Source organism: Rhopalosiphum maidis, chromosome 4, assembly GCF_003676215.2.
Source record: "Rhopalosiphum maidis isolate BTI-1 chromosome 4, ASM367621v3, whole genome shotgun sequence".
In the NCBI taxonomy this organism is placed as follows: Eukaryota; Metazoa; Arthropoda; class Insecta; order Hemiptera; family Aphididae; genus Rhopalosiphum; species Rhopalosiphum maidis.
The window spans coordinates 16,700,838-16,724,200 of record NC_040880.1 but is presented as its reverse complement, the minus strand read 5'-3'; the positions used below and the strand labels follow the sequence as shown (position 1 = coordinate 16,724,200).

Sequence of the window (23,363 nt, the reverse complement as noted above, 5' to 3'; positions counted from 1 at the left end):
AAAATATTTGTTGCGCAGTGATACAGAACGTTGTTATATATTGTGACCGGATGATTAATGTACATATTATATATATATATATATATATATATGTAGAGAGGGAGATTTAATATTAAAACAGAAATTGTCAACAAAACGAGGAAACCGTCATCATAGCAGGGTCACTCGACCAAATTATATCCTGTTTCGGGAGTAAAAAAACGATGTCGAGTTTATACAAAAACTATTGAATAGATAGGTATATACTGAGGTACTTTATCTATATATAATATATATATTATGTACGTGGGTGAACGCATACCCGCGTATAAAAATATATATAATCATCGCACTACTTATCCAGTCGACCGCACCGATAACTGTAAGGGAAACATCGACTTTCTAGTTTTCTGATGTCGACGATTTATATAATTGGAATACATTTTTACTATCATTATTATTACTAAGTTATCTGTCTGTTTAATAAACTACAGAGGACAATTAAAAAATGACCCTATGATATTTTTCTTTCTACCACTAATAAAAATATGGCACATTATATCATGCGACGGTATCATTTTAGTAATAATAATAATAATTGTCTTACCCGTATAGAGTTACGTTGACGTTGCGCTGCTGCAGCAGCTGTGTATTATTGTTCAAATGCACCGTACATTTAAAATTGAGTAATTTTACAGTAACGCACAGTCAAGTTATTAAAAAATACCTGACTAATCGAGATTTCAAATCAACCGCTGAATAAAGGAAATGTTTGTATTGTATACTTAAATGTTTACGAAACTAGAATAATTTAAAAATTGAATTGCTTTCAGCGCGATAGCCTTTGCATTTAATGATTTTAGATGTTTTTTATTTTATTTGTTACATTGTAGAAGTAGGATTTATTCAAAAGTTGAGAAAACATACCACTACAAAATTCTGCATTCTATATTTTTTTATAATCGATTAATAACCAATCCAAATATAAATATTTATTTGACAATATGCATGTTTTTGTATAGAGAACATCATGTCATTTTTTATTATATTATAGTTTATTAGTTTCACAGCGGTATATTTAACATTATCGTTGTAACATTTGTAACGACCTCGTTGCCTAGCTGAGATCGTTATGAGTTTATGATGATTGTGATTATAAAAATGGACTATAAAGTGTTACGCCGGTGGGTGCAAATTAAAATCATAATACGAATGATGTCACTTTACCAGTAACTTCAGATAGCCACTTAACATCATCGAGTATTATGACAACAAATACAACGTAGTTTCAATGAGAATTTCACGTGGACCAACCAAAAGGCAATATGTGCATATCAAAAATTGACAAGAAATACAACTTAATGGTTGATGCGGTCTTACGCGTAGAATAAATGACGGCACCGGTTCGCAAACGTGGTTCTATATCAGATATTATGTATAGTTACCTACTATATTATAATACTATTCGGACATGCACGTGTTATATCGTTTTACTTTTATTATGCATGCAGAGGACACGTCAGCGTTATTCGGTTACCGCACACGATACACCTTCACGTTGTAATATAAAATATCGTCATCATTATATTGTTTATCCGGACACATTGCACAGCCAATGGCATGATATTATTGGAAGGAAGACCCAGCTATGTAGGAGCAGACCACCAGGGGGATACGGGTGACGACAGGATGTGAAGAAAAAAAATTGCAGGTAAACAGAGTTCGTAAATGCACTATACTGCAGTCTACAATATTGTCAATATTGTTACTTTTAATGCGTCTACATAACATATAAATTATATTCTTAAACCTACTATATTATAATGTACATATGTATATATAATAAGTTATCATGTCCTTGGTTGTTTCTATATCAAAACTTTATAGTTTTTCCATTGTCCACGATGATATATATGATATATATATATTTATATGTCCAATATTATAGTTGTTTAATTGTCAATAGACATTTATAAAGTTTTAAATTTAAAATAAATATAATACGTAATATTGTATTGTTATATAACAAAATATTTTTTTTTCAAAATTAGAACTTCGAACGAAGAACCTTGAATTACATATTATTATGGTATCTGGACTTACAAATTATCAACATGTCAGAAAAGTTTAAAAAAAAAGACGAAAATGATTAATCAATATAAAATTGACGGAATTAAACATTTCTTTCAATTTAGATAGAGATAGATTTACATACAGCCCATAGAGGCGTACGTATGCGGTGCAGTTGGTGCTACAAACCGTATACGGATTTGTCAAAATAAAAGATATTATTTTTCACACGTACTAATAATTGTTATCGGGTCCACGTTAAACCGTTTATTACAAGGCAACGTTTGAAAGTCCATTTTCGGTGACTCGCGCCATCGAACTATAGTCCAGAATACAAATCATCAAGCGACTCAAGCGATCCATCCGCTACAGTCCGGAACCGTTTCTTCGTCTTCCGTTATTGTTAACGTGCGCGATAGGAATTATTATTATTTTGGACCACTGCTACAACACGTTCTAAAACAGCGAACACGCACTTCAAAATGTTATTTAGTGTTTCAGAAATTTCAAACACCATTTTAATTTTTAAGCTCGTCGAATTCAACAGCGGAAGAAAAACACCGATTATTAAATTGTTATAAAACAATTCAAAGAATAATTATGGATTGTTATTGCAGTAAAACCAGATTGAAAACTGATATGAATTCTGCTACTGGTAGGGGGACAAAATATGACATTTATTCAGGCCACAAGTTTTTGAGGTAACCAACTGATGATGAGAAAATTTAACTTGTATGTACATCAAAGAAGTCTGAAAATCAGACATAATAATAATAAACTAATAACGATTAAAAAAAATACACTTACGTAGAATAAATATTTGACTTATACGTCTTAAACTATTTAAAAATAATTGTTTTAGTTTTATATAATAATGAGAAATAAGAAAACCAACCGATAATTAAGTACCAAATTTTAAAAACAAAGATATTGGTAGACACTGGATAATGAGAAACGAAACGACCGCCAACTGTTATCGTGGTATCCTCTGGAAGAATATGATTTTTCACTAATAAAAATAGTTTGGACCCATTTTCTATAATAAATTTAGTTTAATTAATCTGGGTTCAATAATTTAGAGTTTAGACACTACATTTTTAATACCCAAAAAATAAGAACAGTATTCATAAATCATAATATGACTTACTCGCCCAAGTTATATACCTAATAAGCTATCATCAGTGCATATGTTGTTGCCGGTCCAAAATTACGATAACTTTTTTAAAAACTTTTTGATAACATTTACACCAGGAGCCATTCCGAAAACTTTTGAAGTATTCAAGTATGTGATTAAGTACTTACGAAAAAATTCAAACGAACGGCGTAAATAATGAAAGTAAAATAAATGCTTGTACGGTTTGTAACAGACGTCGATCATTCATGCTAGTAACAGATCTTTTTAGAATTGTTTTTTTCGAACGCAATACACCTAATTTATCATTGATTTCAAATACACAGATACCCGCCCCACTGCCCCACTAAACTGAACGCGTGTTATTATACATATTATCACATTCCTACGTGTTTGTACCTGTATTATACCTACATCACACGTTACACGCATACCTATATAAATGACCATGCATCTTTATTTCTACACAAGTTATTTTAATTGGTATTATTTATGTACTGCCTATACTCTATAGGTTATAAGGTTAAAAGTTATAAACGTATTATTGTGTTAGATATATAGGTATGCCATTATATAATTGGTAATCGGTATGTTTAACTAGTATCCGTAATCAAAATAATTGTACTTCAATTATATTGAGCGTATACAGTAAGTCTGCAGTAGTCTCCAAACAACGACCCGTAAACCAAATCTGGCCCGCCGGCAAGTTTTTACTGGTCCGCTTTAACTGCAACGAATAATTTAAAAATTAACTATTCATATTACCTTGAATAATTTTTTATGAAGAATAAAATACATATTAAAGTGTTATACATTCAATAATAAACAAAACTGGGTACAATAGGTACATTTCTTTAAGGGGATTGGAAGCGATGATTTTCTGTTTTTATCTAACACACGTCACATACGCAACATAGGATTACAGACATGTTCTATTTCCAACGTTCCGATTGCTACAATGAAACGATAAGAATTCTGAATACAGATTTGAATTTTTCATAACGTCTACTTTCCAAATTTTTGATTTTATCCTCTCAAAATACGAAAAACGTTTTATTAAAAAATTGACATATTTCAATTTTTGGAGTGGTAAAAATCAAAAAAATCAAAAATGTGGGAAAGTCGATCTCAAAAGACTTGATGAAGAATTCAAATCTGTAATCAGAATTATTTTCCCTTTATTGTATCAATCAGTGCGTTGGAAATAAAACACGTCTATAATCCTATATTGCGTGTGTGTTAGACAAAAGACAGAAAATCATAGCTTCTAATCCCCTTAAGTCCTAGGAAAATTCACTAGATGTCTAGATAGATATATATATACCTACACTAAATGTAATACTACAATAATCATCAAAAACTTGCACTTATTATATTAACCCACTTATTAAATTTGTATTTTCTATACAACCAAAAAGTATAATAGTGTAAATGCGATTACTGCAATTATACCATGTTTTACTAGGGACCACAGTTTTTAATATTTGTATCTTTGTATGTCCTTTGGGTTTTGAGTAAAAAAATTTGAGACCCATACAGTAAATTATCAAGATATAATCGATCAAGCTATATGCACCACCGCAGTCAAAATATATCAATTGCAGGATACATGTGCATAGGCGCAACTAGAAGCCAAACACTGGGGGTGCTAAAATTATTTAGATGAAACAGACCCGTGGAGGCTACGCCCCCACACCCCCAAGTACCATACTTCAATTTTATAATTACTATAACCAATCCTAAATGCACTGTAAAAACAAAAGCACAGTGCATACTAATATTTAAGTATCCAAACCAGTGCTGTGTCTAACGGAGGGCAAAGGGGGCAATTGCTCCCGGCGTCATAATTTTCATATGTTAAGAACGGCGTCAAATATTTTTAGTACCAATAACTTATTATTTGGAAAATTTATTTTGCCCCCAGCGTTGATCCAAACAGTAATATACCTCATAAATACATTAGGTATATAAGTATATTACTTTTTATTATTTAGGTGATTCATTTATCAAATAATGACCTAGTATAAACAGATAAATAAACGTTATTTTTTAAATAATAATATTTTTATTTTTTATTTACATTTTTTTAATATTAATTATGCATAATATATTATTTCATACTAATACTATTTTTCTCTTATTAGTGGAATACTTTTCCAATATTTCTGATGAAGTAATTGTATTAACAACATCTCTTTCAATATTTAATATTGCTAAATTTGTAAAACGCTGTTGCTCCATACTTGCCCTTAGCCAGTTTTTAAGAAAACGCATTGATGAAAAACTTCTCTTTAATCATCAAAAACAATTAATTGTGTTTCCACTAAAAACGCCTAATAAAATAAAACCTTACATAAAACAAAGAAACTTTTTTCATATGATTTTTCCATTTTACGGTGTTTTTGATCTGGGGGTGCTAAATTAAAGGCTGGGGTGCTGAAGCACCCCAAGCACCCCCCTAGTTATGCCTATGCACATGTACTTACAAGGGGAGAGCCTGAGAGTTTCCCCATTTACTTTTTTCTCAATTGATTACTCATAATTTATTGTTAAAATAAAAATTCATGTACATTATCGCACGGTAAAAAATTCTAAATAATTCTTTATCGAATTATCATTATTTATCAGTTCCTAGTGTTCCTATACATATCAATATCGGTTATTTACTCAATGATTGACATATCTACATAAATACATTATCATAAAAATATCAATATATTATAATACATGACTTTTAATAGAAACATTAAATATGTCTTTACGAATATATATGTATATGTTATATAACATAAAAATATAACGCTATTTATTTAATTTTTAAAGAATATTATTAATTAAAATCTCAAGTTTATAAAGATATTTAATAGTATTAAATTAATACAAATTATTTATTATAATTTAAATCAATTATTAATAATCTATATTTAAATCTATAATTTATGCAGTATTAGCTAACGCCATACACATATACATATTACATATACATAAAAATATTAAGTACCAATGTTTTATAATTATATGTTATATAAGTATATACAATATACATTTATAACCACTTCCAAAATTGCTCCTTAGATCAGCAGCTGATCAATTATATTGCATAATCAAATTTTCCATTTAAAAAATGAAAATATAAATTTCAAGTCAATGAAAAATCGAGATCATTAATAATATAATAATAATGATAATTAAAATTATCATAAATAATAAATAATTCAAAAGAATTATTATAGGTAATATACAAGATACTAGCCATCATTAAATCAAATAAATTAATTCATGTATGAAAAAAGTATAATTTATTAAATTTAAAAAAATATAAAAATTATATCATGGAATCTAAGTACAATATTGTAACGAATTTATAAATAGTCAATTATATAATAAAAATGGAATTAAATTTTAAAGACAAATAAAAGAAATAGTTTAAATACAGAAGCAATTCAATACAATGCTTATTAACGTATTTAAGATAAACAAACATCTATTTTAAAAACTGGAAATAATATAAACTTATTATTAATAATTCTAAATGAAATCAAATTCAGTTTAATAGAACGGACAACAAATATTTAAAAAATGTTGACTACCTCTTAAGAATGTTTTTGTTCACTATAATAGATACATTTAATTACTAACAAATTTATGCTCTAGATACATTCAGAACATAATTATAAATTTTGCAATCCATTACAAACATTCTAGCGATTAAACATTTAATTAATTGTTAAGTATTGTTTTTAATTAGTTTTTATTGTTGGAATACAAATAAGTATTTTTTTTTTTTTTTTTAATTAGGATGAAAATAACAAACAACACGTCTATATAAGAAATTTAATTTTTGACAATATGCTTATTTTTATTATTTTTGGCACTACATTTCACAATAAATGTTTAGCAAAATTAATAAAAATAAATATAACTAACCAAACCAAATACCCTATATGTCCATCACCACCTATATAATACCTAATAATTGATGTAACACAGAATAAATTTAATTTATTCTGTGGATGTAGTCAAAGTATAGGGTAGGTTCAGATAGAAAATAATTAACAGTTCTTATGTACTTAAATAACTTTTAAAATAAACCATTAATTTAAAGGTATTGTAGTATTGTATAATTAACCAATAATAATAATAATAATAATAATAATAAATAAATAAATAAATAAAAATCAAACAACAAATACAGATATACAAAGAAGAAATTGATCAATGTATTGATTGGTAACACATTATTAAAATTATTTGGATGAATGATCGATTACAAGAATTATTATCAGCATATTTTACAATCAATTAAAAATTAACTTACACAATACTAGCATGATTCCACTTTTATTTTTTCTAACTGGTCTTCCATTTGTTTAATGACTGCTAATTCCTTAGCTTCTTTTTTTATGTTCCTAGCTTCAAACTCAAGTCTATAACATTAAAAAAATATTAGATCAATGAAAAAATAATTGTATACTACCTAAATATTAAAGTATATAATTTTAAAACAAACATAATATTACACATACAAGTCATATTCTACAATGTCTTCAATATAAAAAAAAAATATTAATCTTATTAGGTACTCTAATTTATAAAATAACATTTTATAAATAATTATAATTTAATACACTGACTTAAAACTGTACATAAAATAATTATTGATACTCATTAATTTAACATATTAAAAATTTATTTTTTTTAAATTTATTCTTGAAGTATAAAACAGGCTACATAAATTAACAAATTAATTATAAGATAGTATTAAGACATTATCATACCCTTGATTTATGAGGTATAATTAACACTTATCTTACTCTTGCTAAAAAAAAAATATAATATTATTTTATTTTACTTTTCATGTATGATTTTACAATTTGATTGTAAAAATTAAAAATAAAGCTTTTTTCAAGACTAAAGTTTGTAGTAAATAACTGTTTAACTTAATTAAATAAAATGACAGCTCCAGTGGCATAGATACACATACATAAGAGCGCCCCAGGGCAAAATATGATTTTTGTCCCTAAAATAATAGAAATTATACTTTTTGCCACCAGGTCAGTGCTATAAACCCTCAAAAAAATATTATGCCCATAATTTTTTTTTTATATTTATATTATCAAGTTTGCTAATTTTGTTTCAGTTTAAGTATAATATATTTAATATTTAAAATATAACTGATTTAATATTGTACAGTAATACAATTTAGCATAAGTGTTTTATCAAATTTAAATTTTATGTAGTAACTTTTATAACTCTATAATTCTTTAAGCTGACATACCCAACATACAAAGAAATGTGGTTTTTAATTTTTTTATGCTATAACATGGTTTAATATCTTATTACATAAATATAAAAAATTTAAAAAATGGGTTATATATTAAAAGAATTTCACATTTTTAACAATGTTTTTTGTCAACAAAATATTATTCTTAAAAACATTTAAACATTAATTATATCATACAAGGTGATTTTTTTAAAGGTTAACTAATTTCATTTAAGTCTAAACGTTTTTAAATTACAATATGCATTTTAGATTTCATATTCTGTAGCAGAATATTGTTTACAAATTTCAATTCATGACGATTTTCATAGTTATTATTATAAGTATTTAAATTTAAAATGAGAAGTAGTGAATAAACATTTTGATGGGTTCCTTATGCCACTCTGCACTACTCAAATACTTCAACTAATCATTTAAAATTTGATTTTTTTTTTTATTATCATTAAAATTTTCAGATAAATATTTGTATCAAAATATGAAATTAAAAATATTTACTATCATTCAAAAAGTAAAAATTTTAAAAATGATATAATAACAATAAAAAAAAATATAAAAATTTTATAATTACTTTAAATTTAAAAAATTTAAATTATATATATTATAATATTATAATATATACTTACAATAACATTTAAACTACATAATTACATTAATGTTTATTTTTACAAGAATCACCTTATATTTCAAAAACACATACCAAACAAAACCAAAAATTATTATGAACCCTAGAATAATAAAACTGAACAGTTTCCAACCAAACTCATTTTTTATGCTTTTAAAAAAATTAAAACATAGAAACACAAAATAAAATCTTGTTATTGTGGTGAACATCGAACTCACTTCATTAGAATTTTGAGAATCACTCATTTATTATTTACTTGATTCATTAGATATTATTTATACCTTTAATTGACATGTATCTAAATATACTTTTGTAAATATAATAATTTTATAAATATTTCTTGATTAGATATCGGCATGCAATGTTAGCAATGTTAGCATTATCCATAATATGTGTGTTGTGCTCACTGAGTAATTTTTAAATTTTTTTAGGGTAAAATATTTATAATTAAGAAAAATCATAAGAACATTTCTTGTAAACAATTAAAATATAAAGAATTTGGTGTTAATTTCAATATCTTATGTTTGTTACATAATAAATAATGATGAAAAAATAACGAGGTGAGCGCAGCTTGATATCAATGGCAGGACGTTGCATAGCGATACCAATGACAGGTTAACATAGTTTCTCATTTTTCAATCAAAAAACTTATTCTGAGTACAACTTTCAACAATTACAGCATACAAAAATTAAAAATCCCATATGTTATTAATGTTATTGTACTTTACTAAAGACGAAGATAATTAGAACTTTTAGCATACCACAAATATCACCTCTATACAGACAATGAAAGAAAACTTTAATAATTATGAAGTATCTTTATCTTATAATATAAAATATGCTAATACTATAAAACTTTAGCATTTAATATTTTAATATTTTGTTTTACACTTGAAACTATAAAAATATTGTAATACTATTGAATATTATTTTTTTTACCTATTAATAATAATGCGCTCAACAATTTTTTCTGTTGTCATGTTATTTTCTGAATCAACTATCACAAATTTATTCATCAATTTAGGAAGCGCATATGGGTCTTCACCGTTAACATCCATTTTCACAGGTGTTTTCCCATGGCACACAACATCAACATGAAAATGTTTCATTAAATCTGCTGTTACACTGTACGGTGCTCCAATAACAACTTCAGATACATACTGAAAAATTAATAGTAAAATGATAGACTGTTTTAATAAATCGCTGAGTAGAAATATTACTTTGCAGGCTAGAACACTCAAGACTCGTTCATGTAAATTCATAATTGGGTAATTCAAGCCTTTGTATTGGTTAACCACTGGATCAGTGTGCAAGCCAACAATAAGAAAATTACCATGCTGATGGGCTTTTTCTAAAAAATCTAAGTGACCAACATGAAATATGTCAAAAGCACCAGCAACGTATACTACTTTATCAGTAGGCTGAAATGTATAACAATGGTAAATTAGTACTTCTTGCTCTTGGTACATAAATTTTAATTATAAATTTCTATTACCTTAGGTTCTATGCCTTCACTGAATTGAATAATTTTTTTTGTAGTAGGTAAAAATTGTGAACAACCAGTCCATGGACTTCTGGCAGCTTTATCCTGACCCATTACTGAAGAATGCTCTTTTTCCACTTCATATTCTTTATCACCTTTGTAGAAATGTTGTCTTGTCATTAACAACATACGGCTAACTACATCTGTAGTTGAAATTCCTTCAGTTCGTTTTACTTCTCTAGAAAAGTAAATTTATTTAATAATAATTATAGTATTCAATCATCAAATTATATCTATATCACAATCACATATCGTAAATAAATACTATTTATTTGGCATACTTGTATCTATTCGCTTTTTTAACAAGATGATATGTGTCAACTCCATCTGCTGTAACTGTAATATCATCTACAAAACACATACATAAATAAATAAAACATTACGTATTTAGAATAAAATAAAATATTTACCTCCGTGAACACAAAAATCACAATTATGTTGATCCAAAGTTTCAAGATTTGTAACATAAGGAGCACCTTCTACTACCTCATCAACCCATTTAATCGCTTTCACCATTTTAGACCTGAAAATAATTTAACAATACATGAATAATTTATTTTGAAAGATATATAACATTATAAAATATTAATTTTAAGGCAATATTTATAATATTTTATCAATTAAAACACATAATGGTATCTAATTAAAATAATACCTTCTCTATCATGGTATGCAATATCTATTTTAATTTCATTGTTATTTTTTAGACATAAAATATTCATTATTATTTTTTTAATACATTAGTTATGCTCATGCTTTTTAGAATAATTAATGTTAAATCCAACCCAATCTAATAATGATTAATAAAAAAATCAAATAACTTATATAATTTATTGCAATCTACATTTATAAATTATAATTGAAATAAATATAATAATTTAATTTAATTCAATGTTTTATACAGGTGATAAAGAAAAAGATTTATTTTTATTGTAAACTAAGTATATGATTGATTTTTTTATGATAAATAAGACATTTTTAATATTTATACTTTTATAGGCTAATTGAGGTTTTAGTCCAAATTATAAATACTTGTTATACATTTCTGATAAAACAATCTGCTAAAAATTCTAATTATAATTAGTATGTATTGAATAAATTTCTTTAATGAATTTAATATATTAAGGACTGAAATGTATATAACAATTCTACACCTTCTTGATTCTAGATACTTTTACTAATTCTACTATTACTAATTTTATGACATTACAGTTTTCTATACTTAATCATTGTTTATTCAAACAAAAATATCAAATGGTTAAAAACAAATTAAGTTTCTAATAATCATTAAAATATCTTGGTATTTAGTAATTACACTAGATATAAAAACTATCAGTGATGACTCATGCTATGGTATAAAAAATCATGTTAACTACCCAAAAAAATTGAATGAAAAAATTATAATTTATTATTATGCACATTTTGTACCTAATACAAACATATGAAACTAATAAAAATATATAATAACTTGACAAAGTGAAATTTTAGGCAATGCAATTTTTAAATCAATACAACCTACTTAATTGGCAGTTATCACTTTTACAAATGTATTTATTAATTTATTTATTTATGGTATTATTTGGGATTAACTCTTTTTACAGTTAGAAAAGTGGAAGGAATACGTAATTTACTTAACACATAATAACAAAAGAATAATAAATAACATAATATAAAATTAAAATAATAATAATAAGAATTAGATGATAAATGCATATTAAATTATTTGAAAAATTATGATAAAGAAAATGCTAGTTTACAACTGATTATTACATAAAATAATAATTTTTCATTAATTTACTTGACTTAAATCTAAAAGTATCACAAGGCATATCAAAAAAAATCTTAATGGTGGAGGTGGTGGTTGATTTGAGCTAAAAAGCAATTACATAACATAATAGATACATGATCGATTAATGATTAACTACCTCTCTTGTTCTGTGAAAACAGGCGGACCTTTATGCTTAGCTATTTCATCATCGGTGTGTATGCCTACGACCAGATAATGTCCCAACGCTTTGGCTTGTCGCAATGAGTTTGCATGACCAAAGTGCACCATGTCGAAACTGTGTGACGAACGAAAAACCGGAAACAAAATCATTAATAACATTAATATGATCACTTCTACAAATAAGAGACACGACCAAAGTATACTCACCATCCATCGCACCAAACCCTCACGGGCTTATTTTCCACTTGTTCACTCATACCTAACTGAACGGAGACGTAGACTTGACTTCGCTAACTATGAATTTTAACGCGAATGCCGCGTATCAACTGCGACGTCTTGCGTCGACGTGTCTCGCTGTTTTATGTGCGCGTTGGAATGTTATCGACGGCAACGAATGTTGCAACGGTAATACCGGATTCCGTGTGCGCGGCACAGAGCGATAATTTATTCGTTCACCGCTCCACCGTAACTCGTAAGTAACTACTTACTACTAACTCTCAAACAACGAGTGCTAAATCGATGCAAAATACGACGAATTCCAATGCGGCAATGCTATCAATAATGTTCTAATTTCATTGCGATTTGTACGATTTTGAAACGCTTATCACAAAACAGTGTGCAGCCAAAGTTCAAAATGATAACACGACCAAACGTCCGTATTCTGTAATCACGCCCACGGCTAAAGATAGTATCTATAGCCGTGATCACGCCGCCTCCCGGTATTTTCATATATCGTCATAGATAAAAAAAGATTTTTTTCCTCTCTTTATTTTAAATTAACGATCTGTACCTACTATTTGCATAATATGACATTTGCAGAAATCGGTGGGCCTGGTCTACCGCTATAAGCCCCAGTTGCCTCACTAAAAGCAAATGAAAAGTAATTGAAAATACCTAATATGATAATATGTATTATTTAATATTTTTGATTTTCCTGCAGTGTAAATATTATCCAAAATGTCCATAAAAGCAAGTACTATAAATGTATAATATTTTTCGAAGTAAATTAGTAAATATTTGTTTTTAAATAGCTGTAAGAACAACTTTGATGGGATATTGTATCCATGATGTTTTTAAATCTTTGATAATTAAATTAAAAATGGAATAATTTATTGTAAATTTCGTCATTTGAATAAACCTTTTAATTAAAAAGAACTAAATAATTTTGTAACATTATCTGTAAACTATAAAAATATAATATAATAGAATTTCAAAAATGACAAATCGTACAAAAAAAGAAAGTTCTTTTATTACATTTCATAAGTAATTTACACATAATTAGTATATATTTTTAAAAATAAAATAAGAAAAAAATGGGGTTTTTTTACACAAAACCAGTTTTTGACACAATTGATTTTGTTTTTTGGTGGGTACTCATACAACATGCTATCTACAGCACGTTTGATGGTTTAGTATGCTATCCGCCTATCTACCGTAAATGTTGTATTATAAATATAATATTTTATATTGTTTTTGCGTATGGAGTGAAATGTTTGCACCCTTTTTTTGTACATCGATTATAAATTGTTTTCAAAATATTACCTTCTTAATCACATGTTCGACTATTTTTCAGAACTTCTTTCAACTCACCACCACAAATTGTTTATAAAAACATTTTCCTGTACATCATTACTCTTTTCTGCAAGCTACATAATAATATAATATAGAAATTTAACATTTAACATTTAAAATTTTTGTTGGTTTTTGACCTAGAAAATTTTGTTTTTTGCTTAATTAATTCTAAAAAGAGGTTTGTTTAATTAAAAAAAAAATGTTTTATGATACCTATTATAGTTATTAAAAATAAACCTACTCTTTTTAAACAGAACGGGAAACGATATAATATAATTAAAATTCATGATCTTATATTATAGCTGTCATTTTATCGCGCGTTTTAAAAAGACTCATCAAATATTTAATTTTTTTTTTGGATGACCCGATGACAATGATGACATGAATACATGATATACACCATTCTTCTTTTAGTTGTTGTCTTGTTGGTTATTTTGTATTGTTTGGTCTTGAGTTTTGATTCTTGATACAATATTTTCAGTATGATTCACAGTTTGGTGAATAAATCTTTGTTTTTAAGAGTACTTTATGCTTTGATTAAAATGCCTGTGTTTTAAAGCAAAATGCAGTGAAATATTATGTCCATATTCATAGGCGCCGCCATGAATTTTATCAGAGGGGTGCATCGTCCAAGTAGGTATACGCTAATTTCTAAATAATGCTTATATACGACATACGCAATAATAATAATAATAATAATAGTTAAATACGTAAAAATATTTTTTCAAATTGTATGACAATACAAAGTTATTCTAGTTTTTTTTTCAACGGCTACAATGTAACGCTGGCTAGTGGCTATTATAAGAAAACCCGATAATGATAATAGTAGCCTTTATCCTACACCAGGGGCGGATCCAGACCAAGATAACAGGGGGGGGCAATTTTTTAAGGGCACACATTAATTTTGATAAAGTATTTATTTAGGTACATACATAGGGATGTTACTTTCCACAGTCTCAAACAGAATAAAAAAAAAATATTTTTTACAGTAGATAATAGAAATAAAAAAATATATCACTTTAATTTTGTTACTCTTGAAGTATAATTACGTCAAAAACTAAAATCAGAGACTTAAACTATATTTTGGAGAGAACGGGGGGGGGGGCAATCGCCCCCCTCTGGATCCGCCACTGTCCTACACGACAACTCGTATGCGATAAAAGTAACCGATTTATATATTGAATATACACGTGACAACTGACATGTCCTAATGTCCTATACATTGACAATATATGATAGAAAATCGTTGAAAAAAGCAAAAAAAAAAAATCACTTTCAAATTTTATAATTGAACGTGTTTTAACATGACATTCATTTCCATAGCACTCTGCTACATTTTAAGTCAATCAATAAAAATAAACAAATGCTTTAAGTCCCGAGCCCTAATGATAACCGATTGTCCGAATTGTGTATGATGAGTGTACATAAAAAGAGACTAGAAGAGGATATTAAATTCACTGAAAATTTAATTGAAGAATTTGAAAAAAAACCTAGGCGTTTACAATTATTATTTAAAAAATAAGTATTATAATACATCATATAAATAATATTATAAATAGACAATTATGTAATATAATAATAATAATTAATAAAAATAATGTAGATAATTATGCAAAATAAAATAGTTTCAATACCATTAGATTTTTTTAATTTAATTTAATTTTTTGTAAAGCCAGGGGTATGCACTTGCACCCCCTTCGCGTCGCCCATGTCCATATTGATAGTATCTGTAAATCATGCACCATTTTGAACCCCTATTTCTATAATTTACTAAAAGCGTTTCAGCGTTTGTCGATAATTTTGTCCTATTTTTTTATATAATGAAAAACCGACGTTCAGTTTTGTTGAAATGATTACAAGACCATTAGAAATAAACCAAATATCCACACTTCCATGTAATCAATTTCTATAACTTCGTCAATTATTTTCTGCAAATGTTTCATTTTCATCTTTTGAATTATAATCTTATACGAAATATGACACGAATTAATAATAAAAATGGTTATAACTGATATTGGTAACAATATGGGATAATATTTTAAAACACAATATCTACTTAATGTCGTAAAGGTACCTGAAACTGTAAAAGCATAACGAACATATACAAAATCCAGTATTTCACTCAATATTCCAGTCGTGTCGATGACTGAAGTCTTTAAAGTATTATAATAGTATAATTATGTAAATATTGGTTATCGGTACATCACACGTTCGCTTACAAAAACAATTGATTATAGATAATATACTAGTCATTTGTCGATGAATTATACATTAGAACAGTTCCTAGTAGGCGCGGATCCAAGGTTGGTCAAGGGGCGATAGCCCCACCCCTGTAGACTCTGCCACTTAGGTTAGGTGAATTCTAGCGTCTCTGTTTTCGGCAACCGATAAAACATGATACGCACATATGGTAATCGCCTCCCCCCACCGGGTAATATATTCTGGATGGGCGCTTGGTTTCGACTCTTATTTTAAAATAATTGTGTTTATTTATTGTCAATATCAGCACGGTCAGCACAAAACATCTCTTCATATTCCGTGACAATTTAAAGTCAACACCACTACAATAATTCTTACAAAATTTGTAAAAAAAATTGTTTAAACTTTTTTTTTAATTTAATTAAAAATTTTCTTTTTCAAACTTGATACTAAAATTACCTATAAGTACATTTAAGTACATTAAAAAAAATTATCTTTATTAAAACATTGATTACTTTTTCATTGTACTTAAAACTATTTTAATCATAATGTGAAATCATTAAGAATATCTTAATTAGAATATGTACCTAGTAATGTAGTAGCATTGATTATAAATATTATTTATGTATGGTAGTAGGTATAACAATGTCTAACAAGGTTAGACCTAGTTGTATTTTATATAATTTATTATACAGCATATACGATACACCTATACCAGCTATTATTTTATTTTTGTACCTATAACAATATGACTATATGAGTAATAAGTACTATACATCTATACATGTATAATATAATGCCATAATAGCCATAACACATTTGTTTGGATTTTTTTACATAATAGGGGTTTCAACTGTTACAAATATTTTTTTTTACACGAGTTATGGGTTAAAACCAGGATTTTGTTTCAGTAATCAGATTTTTATATCATAAGTATTAATCAGATTATATAATATATGGGTTATGGCTTTTGATATTTTTAGGGTTTTGGCTATATGGAATAAATGACCCTAAATGGCTAAAAAGCCTTGGTTTCTAAGCATTTCAGGAGAAACCACTACAAATTAGAAGGAATAAAAACATCTTAAAATAAATTATTAAAAATAACCAGCAATAATTATGGACCATACACTCGTATTTGTAAGGACTCAAATTACCAATCGAGACATCATTTCTACTTCATTATGGCTATACTATTCTAAAGTACCTCATTCTATTAGTCTTAAATTTGTATGAAACCATAAGTTCAGAATTTTGTGACTTTAATCTATTTTTACAGATACATCCATAACTATAAACGGCATAGGTTGTGTATTACAAAATCTATATAAAATTTTGTATTCTAATGACCTAAGTTATCAAAGCTTTTAGTCTTAAAACAAAGGTATACCTATATTTAATAAATCAGTCAAAGATTTTGTTTTACTTTATGAATTGTATAATTTAAATTTTCTATGTTTTAAAGAAATGGAATATTATACAAATTAAAACAATAGAAGACTAATAATAAAATATTGAGCTTTATTATATTTTTCCTAAAGTAATATTAAACTAAATTTAAAATAACTTGAACAGCCATATACAAAGTTGTTGCGTATCCAGCAAACCAAGATAATCCTCTTGCTGGTTGTGGTAAAACGATTACAGCATAAACTATTGTATGAATTATTCTACTAGCTACAAATAATCTTATTAAGTTAGTAGCAATGTATACATTTGGACTGGTTAATAAGTAACCAAAACATGCAAATAAAAAGAATGGAATATTTTCCAAATCATTGAGATGAGCCCTGAAAAATAATTTGAATTCAAACATAAATATATATAAAAAATAGTACATAACATATTATATAATAATATACCTTCTGACTCTTTCAACGTCGGGATCATCATACTTTACTTTTGATTTTGAATTCATCTTTGCATCCTCAGGGTTAGCAAATACCTATCAAATAAAATTATTAGTAATTACTAACTATTATTCATAGTTACATTAAACTATTAATGCCTATTTTAAATATTTTAATCACATGATATCTATAAAAAAAAAAAAATAATATATATATATATATATTTTATTTACACATCACTACAAATTTATTTAATAAATAAAGAATGGGACTATTTGATATCTAATTAATATTAAATGAACAATTTTTATGTTCACGTTTATTTAGATATAAAATCCATTTATTGTTTTGTGTATGTTTAAAACACATTGGATGAATTAAAAAATACAAATATTTATGGATCTAAATCTGTTTCAGGTATCATAAAAAGACTTTTAACAATCTTAAAAACGACAATTTAAAACAAAATTGTTTTATAAGCAAATAGCAAGTAACATAATAAGTATTATGGTCAAACTTTAGTAGTATTTTGAAATACATATTTAAGAATGTAGTTAGTAGTTAAAAATGTTTACTTTTCTTTTAATACATTGCTACAATAATGGTCTGACATAATAGTTCTATAGTCCATAATACATGTAATTATATAAATATTACAACTATCATTTTAAGCATCCAATAATGACTACGTCTACTAAATAAAACTTAAATGATTTCTAAATTCTAATGGTAACTATTGAAGGTACGAGATATAATAATTACTAAAAAAGTTTTTTTAGCATGTTTCTAAATTATATTTTGTACAATTATATATATTATAATTTATACATTCAACACTATTTACTATCAATTTTCTAATGAAAACAAAACTATATACTTTTTACATGTAATTATTATTTTACCCAATATTTTGCAAACTAACATATCAAAATTTGAATATTTATTGTGAAAAAATAGAGTTAATGTTTTTAAATAAATATTAAATAATATATTTTAAGTGTATATACTATAAATCTATAAAAATTATTTGCATTTCATTATTTTTGATATAAAACTTCCAAATATTCAATATGCTTAGATAATCAAAGTACATATTATTGTAACATATATTTATAAATTATATTAAGTATTGTGTTTTTTAAACAAGTTCACACAAAGATAAATCAAGTAACTTATATTAATAAAATATAATAATTACATTAAATATATACTTGACTATTACTTAGGTATGAACTGTACCTATAACGATATAATGCATTATGTATTTACGCGTCTAAACAAAATTGTATGTATTATAGGTATTAATGATATTAACATATAATATAACTGGTATAAATGTCCACTAAGAATATTATATTAGAATGGTAAGTTTATTTAATTATTTTATAGTAATAACACTAATAACTAATATTATTGTGAAAATATAAACAATTGATGTGCATATGCATCACTACCACCAAGTGAGGGCGAACGTCAGCACATGGGAGTGTTACTTTGTAAAAATATTGAACACTCGTTGTATTGTTATAACTTGTACTAGGTTTGTTATTTACATAATATTATTTCAATTACCATTTTCGCAAACCGTTGTTTGGCCGTCAGTGGGGCCATCGCGAGTACTTTCAGTACTAATACGGCCGTGTAGAACACGTACGTTCTGAACAGACCTTCGTCTATTTCCAATGAAATCGCCATAGCGTAGTGTGTACGGTTGTGAGAGGAAATAAACGGAAAACGAAGTAATTAATCGTACGGGACGTGACAAAACGTGAACAACTCACAGACGACTATTGACTAACGTACGAAACTATGAAACTATGATCTGACTCAGAGTACTGACTGACGAAGTGACGAACGTTAGCCGTTTTTCGTTAGTAGTTGGTTGGTTTATGGTTACTCGTTAATTCGTTATGTAGTCATTTCTGGTTTCGAGTGTTTGGATCGCGGCAGTGCGGCACACAAACATTGTAATATGATAATAATAGTATGTTATTATTATTCTTGCTCCATGACCCCCCACCTATGCAGACGCGACGCTGTCGACCAATACGCGTTCTACTATTCGAGTACGTTACTACGGTTTTTTTGTGCACTCGTGTGTGGTGTGTTGAGTGTGTCGACTCTGCCGTCGTGTTGACTGTTGACGTGTACGTGTATTCGTCTCTTACCGGACGGCGGACGGACACGGTCACACAGAATCGATTAATCGCACGTTATTTTACCTACGTAATACACTGGTTAATTACGTTGTAGACTTGTAGTTTGTACTCAACGAGCGAGATATGCCGTTGTAGATAAATGATAAATGTATGTTTTATCTTCATCATACTTACCACTTACCAAAGAATATAGTTCTGTGGTTGAAAGTGCAATGAGATCCAAAACTTATGTGGAAAAAACTAAAATCTAAACTTTTCACTAGAACAATTTAAAAAACTTAAGAAGACTACGTAACATCTTTTTTTTTTTAAATCATAGTTTTATACCCACAACAAATCATATTTTTGAATACTTCGCCCATATAATATAAACTACACATAGGAATAAGGAATTAACGATGTTTTAAAAAAAATGCATTTGATGTACTGTTCATTAATCATTATACTTAAAATTTAGATGACGAAAACTTATATAGACATAGGTAATTAAGATTATCATATTTTAGCATATTTTTAGGGGTTAATTAATAATATAACATATTTCGAAAACTAATTTTATTCAGATTTTTACTCTTTAGTTTCTATCAGTCGTAAATCGTCACAGGACACAATATGACCACTTCTATCTACTTAGAATCAGTGTCGGATTTAGGGGGGGGGATAGAAGCCTCAGCCCCTTCCCCTCCAGACCTCTTCGACATTCTTTTTACTTACAACAAATATTTTAAATTATATGATAATTTAATAATTATAATTGGTTATATAATATCTATTTTAGGAACCATTGGGAATGTTAACAGATAAAATTAAAATTAAAATAACATAAATATCATTATAATGCATATATGGCTCAGAAGTAATTTTTTAGGAGGCCCCCCCCCAAAATTCAACTCTGGATCCACCACTGCTTAGAATACGCCATACGGACAAATAATTTAGTTCTTATTATATTTAAATTAAATATTTATTTTCCAAATATGAATTTAATAATGTAATTTAGGTACATATAATATTTTTTTTTTTTGTTATAGTATTTTTATATAATTTTATTATTATTTCTTAGAATAAATAGTGTAGTAGTAAGCCACGCGCTCATGGATACAGACATACAGTATAAAAATAATTATGAAACAATGTCGATTTTGGTATGAAATATATGTCTGGCACTCTGGCCGTTCATATTTTTTATTTAATTTAATTTTTAAAAGGACGCTCCACTCAAAAGCGTTGTTTCCGTTTTCAAACATATAGCCTAGAAAATTGAACGTTCTGAAGAATTTATTTAACTTCTGAAACTTCTTTATTTTATTATTTATAAACCTTTATTATAATGAATTTAATTTACCTATAATAAAATTTAAATGTAAGAACATTATTTAGTGAGCCTCATACGTTTGAATTTTAATTTTACTGTTAAAACGAGTTATGACTTATGGACATTTTAAAATTTTAATATCTTACATTGTGATTTGAACAGACCGAACAATATTTCGATACTTTAAAAAATACTACATACAATCAATTAATAAAAAAGAGCATTACAAAATTATCATATTTATTCATTATCAATAAGTATCTATTTACCAATTTAACTATATATATATTATATATTTGCATAAATAAATATCAACAATAAATAATTAAATATTGCCTAGGATCACAGATGTCCGAAGACATAATCAAAGATCAAACAAAAATATTAACATCGGCCAATGGGCATCTTTAATAATGCTGTCTCGATGTTCAGTAATTAAAAAAAAAAAATAACTATCTAAAGTTTAGAGTTATTCTAAACTTTGTACCTGTAATCTAGCTTATATATTTTGTATATTATGACGTATAAAAAAAATAATAATAAAAATTTTCATTTTTACAATTTTTTGTTTTTATTTAAACTTTGTTATTTACAATTAGTTTCGACAGTTAAATAATAACAAGCAAAATTAAAACATATAAGTAATAATATAAGAATTATTTCATAAAATGTAAAAAAAAAAAAAAGAACAAGAAGAACTTAGATTAAAAAGTCTGTATGGTTAAAAAAAATATGTTATCAATGATGTTTTTTTGTAGACAAGAGAGGATATATTTGGTGTTGAAAGGGATATTGGAGGTGTTGAAAAGGGATAATAGGTGGTTACATCGGAGTGAAAGGCTGGGGAAATTTTTACTATTAAAATGTTTATTATACAATTGTACGTGTACCTATATCTTCCTACGGCCTATATTATACATATATATTATGTGTATAATGTGAACACTGAAAGAATGTATGAAATATTTAGTTTATTAATAATACATTTAAAATTTGGGGCGTGAGGAGGTATATCGTAAATAGTGGCTTTACAAAGATATTTATTTACTATTTTTTTTTCTACAGAGAACTTTTTGACTATTTAATTGACACCAGTGGTACCTAGTTGGTACCTACCCAATTTTTAGTATTCATTGTATTAAATATAGGTAAACTTGAAAGATCAGTTTTTATTTTTTGGACATTTTAGATAAATGCATGGGAAAAAACCGAAAGAGTTTCTCATCCATTGCATTATAATATAAGTTCCGAGTGCACCTTATCATTGGAGAAAGTCATTAAAATGGGTGAGTTAAAGTTGAATTTAATAATAAATCTAATCTAAATTCTATTTTTTAAAACGGTTTTATTTATATATTTATATTATTTATGACAAAAAATGATTATGACTAACCTAACCTGGATATATGGTTTTTCAGTCTACCTATATTTCTAAAATAATATAAAGTAATTTTGTCCCTACAATTTAGCCAATCTAGGTACTTATATTTAGTATAAATTACGTCATAAGAAGTATAATAATAAAAATAATAGTATTTTTATTAACCTAATCTAATAGTCAGAACATTTAGTAAATTAATAAAAGAAACCTATATAGCTATATAACGTATATTATATTATATTACTCATTACATAATAGAATATTACATCCTGATATACCCAATAGAAATAACAAAACATATAATATTATTAA

At 26.7% G+C, this 23,363-nt stretch overlaps 2 protein-coding genes across 2 annotated transcripts; both read right to left on the bottom strand.

Moving 5' to 3' along the window:
* Positions 1 to 7,379: 7,379 nt before the first annotated feature.
* Positions 7,380 to 13,158, bottom strand: LOC113560532 (ethanolamine-phosphate cytidylyltransferase). Its single transcript, XM_026966461.1, has 8 exons — positions 12,783 to 13,158; positions 12,553 to 12,690; positions 11,038 to 11,150; positions 10,909 to 10,975; positions 10,580 to 10,805; positions 10,305 to 10,505; positions 10,024 to 10,244; positions 7,380 to 7,608 (listed from the first exon to the last, which is right to left on the bottom strand). Exons 1-8 carry the CDS (start codon positions 12,830 to 12,832, stop codon positions 7,506 to 7,508), a joined length of 1,119 nt encoding a protein of 372 aa, XP_026822262.1. The 5' UTR covers positions 12,833 to 13,158; the 3' UTR covers positions 7,380 to 7,505.
* A 4,687-nt stretch (positions 13,159 to 17,845) lies between these two features.
* Positions 17,846 to 20,175, bottom strand: LOC113556870 (microsomal glutathione S-transferase 1-like). Its single transcript, XM_026962077.1, has 3 exons — positions 19,769 to 20,175; positions 18,209 to 18,291; positions 17,846 to 18,136 (listed from the first exon to the last, which is right to left on the bottom strand). The coding sequence occupies exons 1-3, from the start codon at positions 19,889 to 19,891 to the stop codon at positions 17,893 to 17,895; spliced, it is 450 nt and encodes a 149-aa protein (XP_026817878.1). The 5' UTR covers positions 19,892 to 20,175; the 3' UTR covers positions 17,846 to 17,892.
* Between the last annotated feature and the right edge of the window lie 3,188 nt (positions 20,176 to 23,363).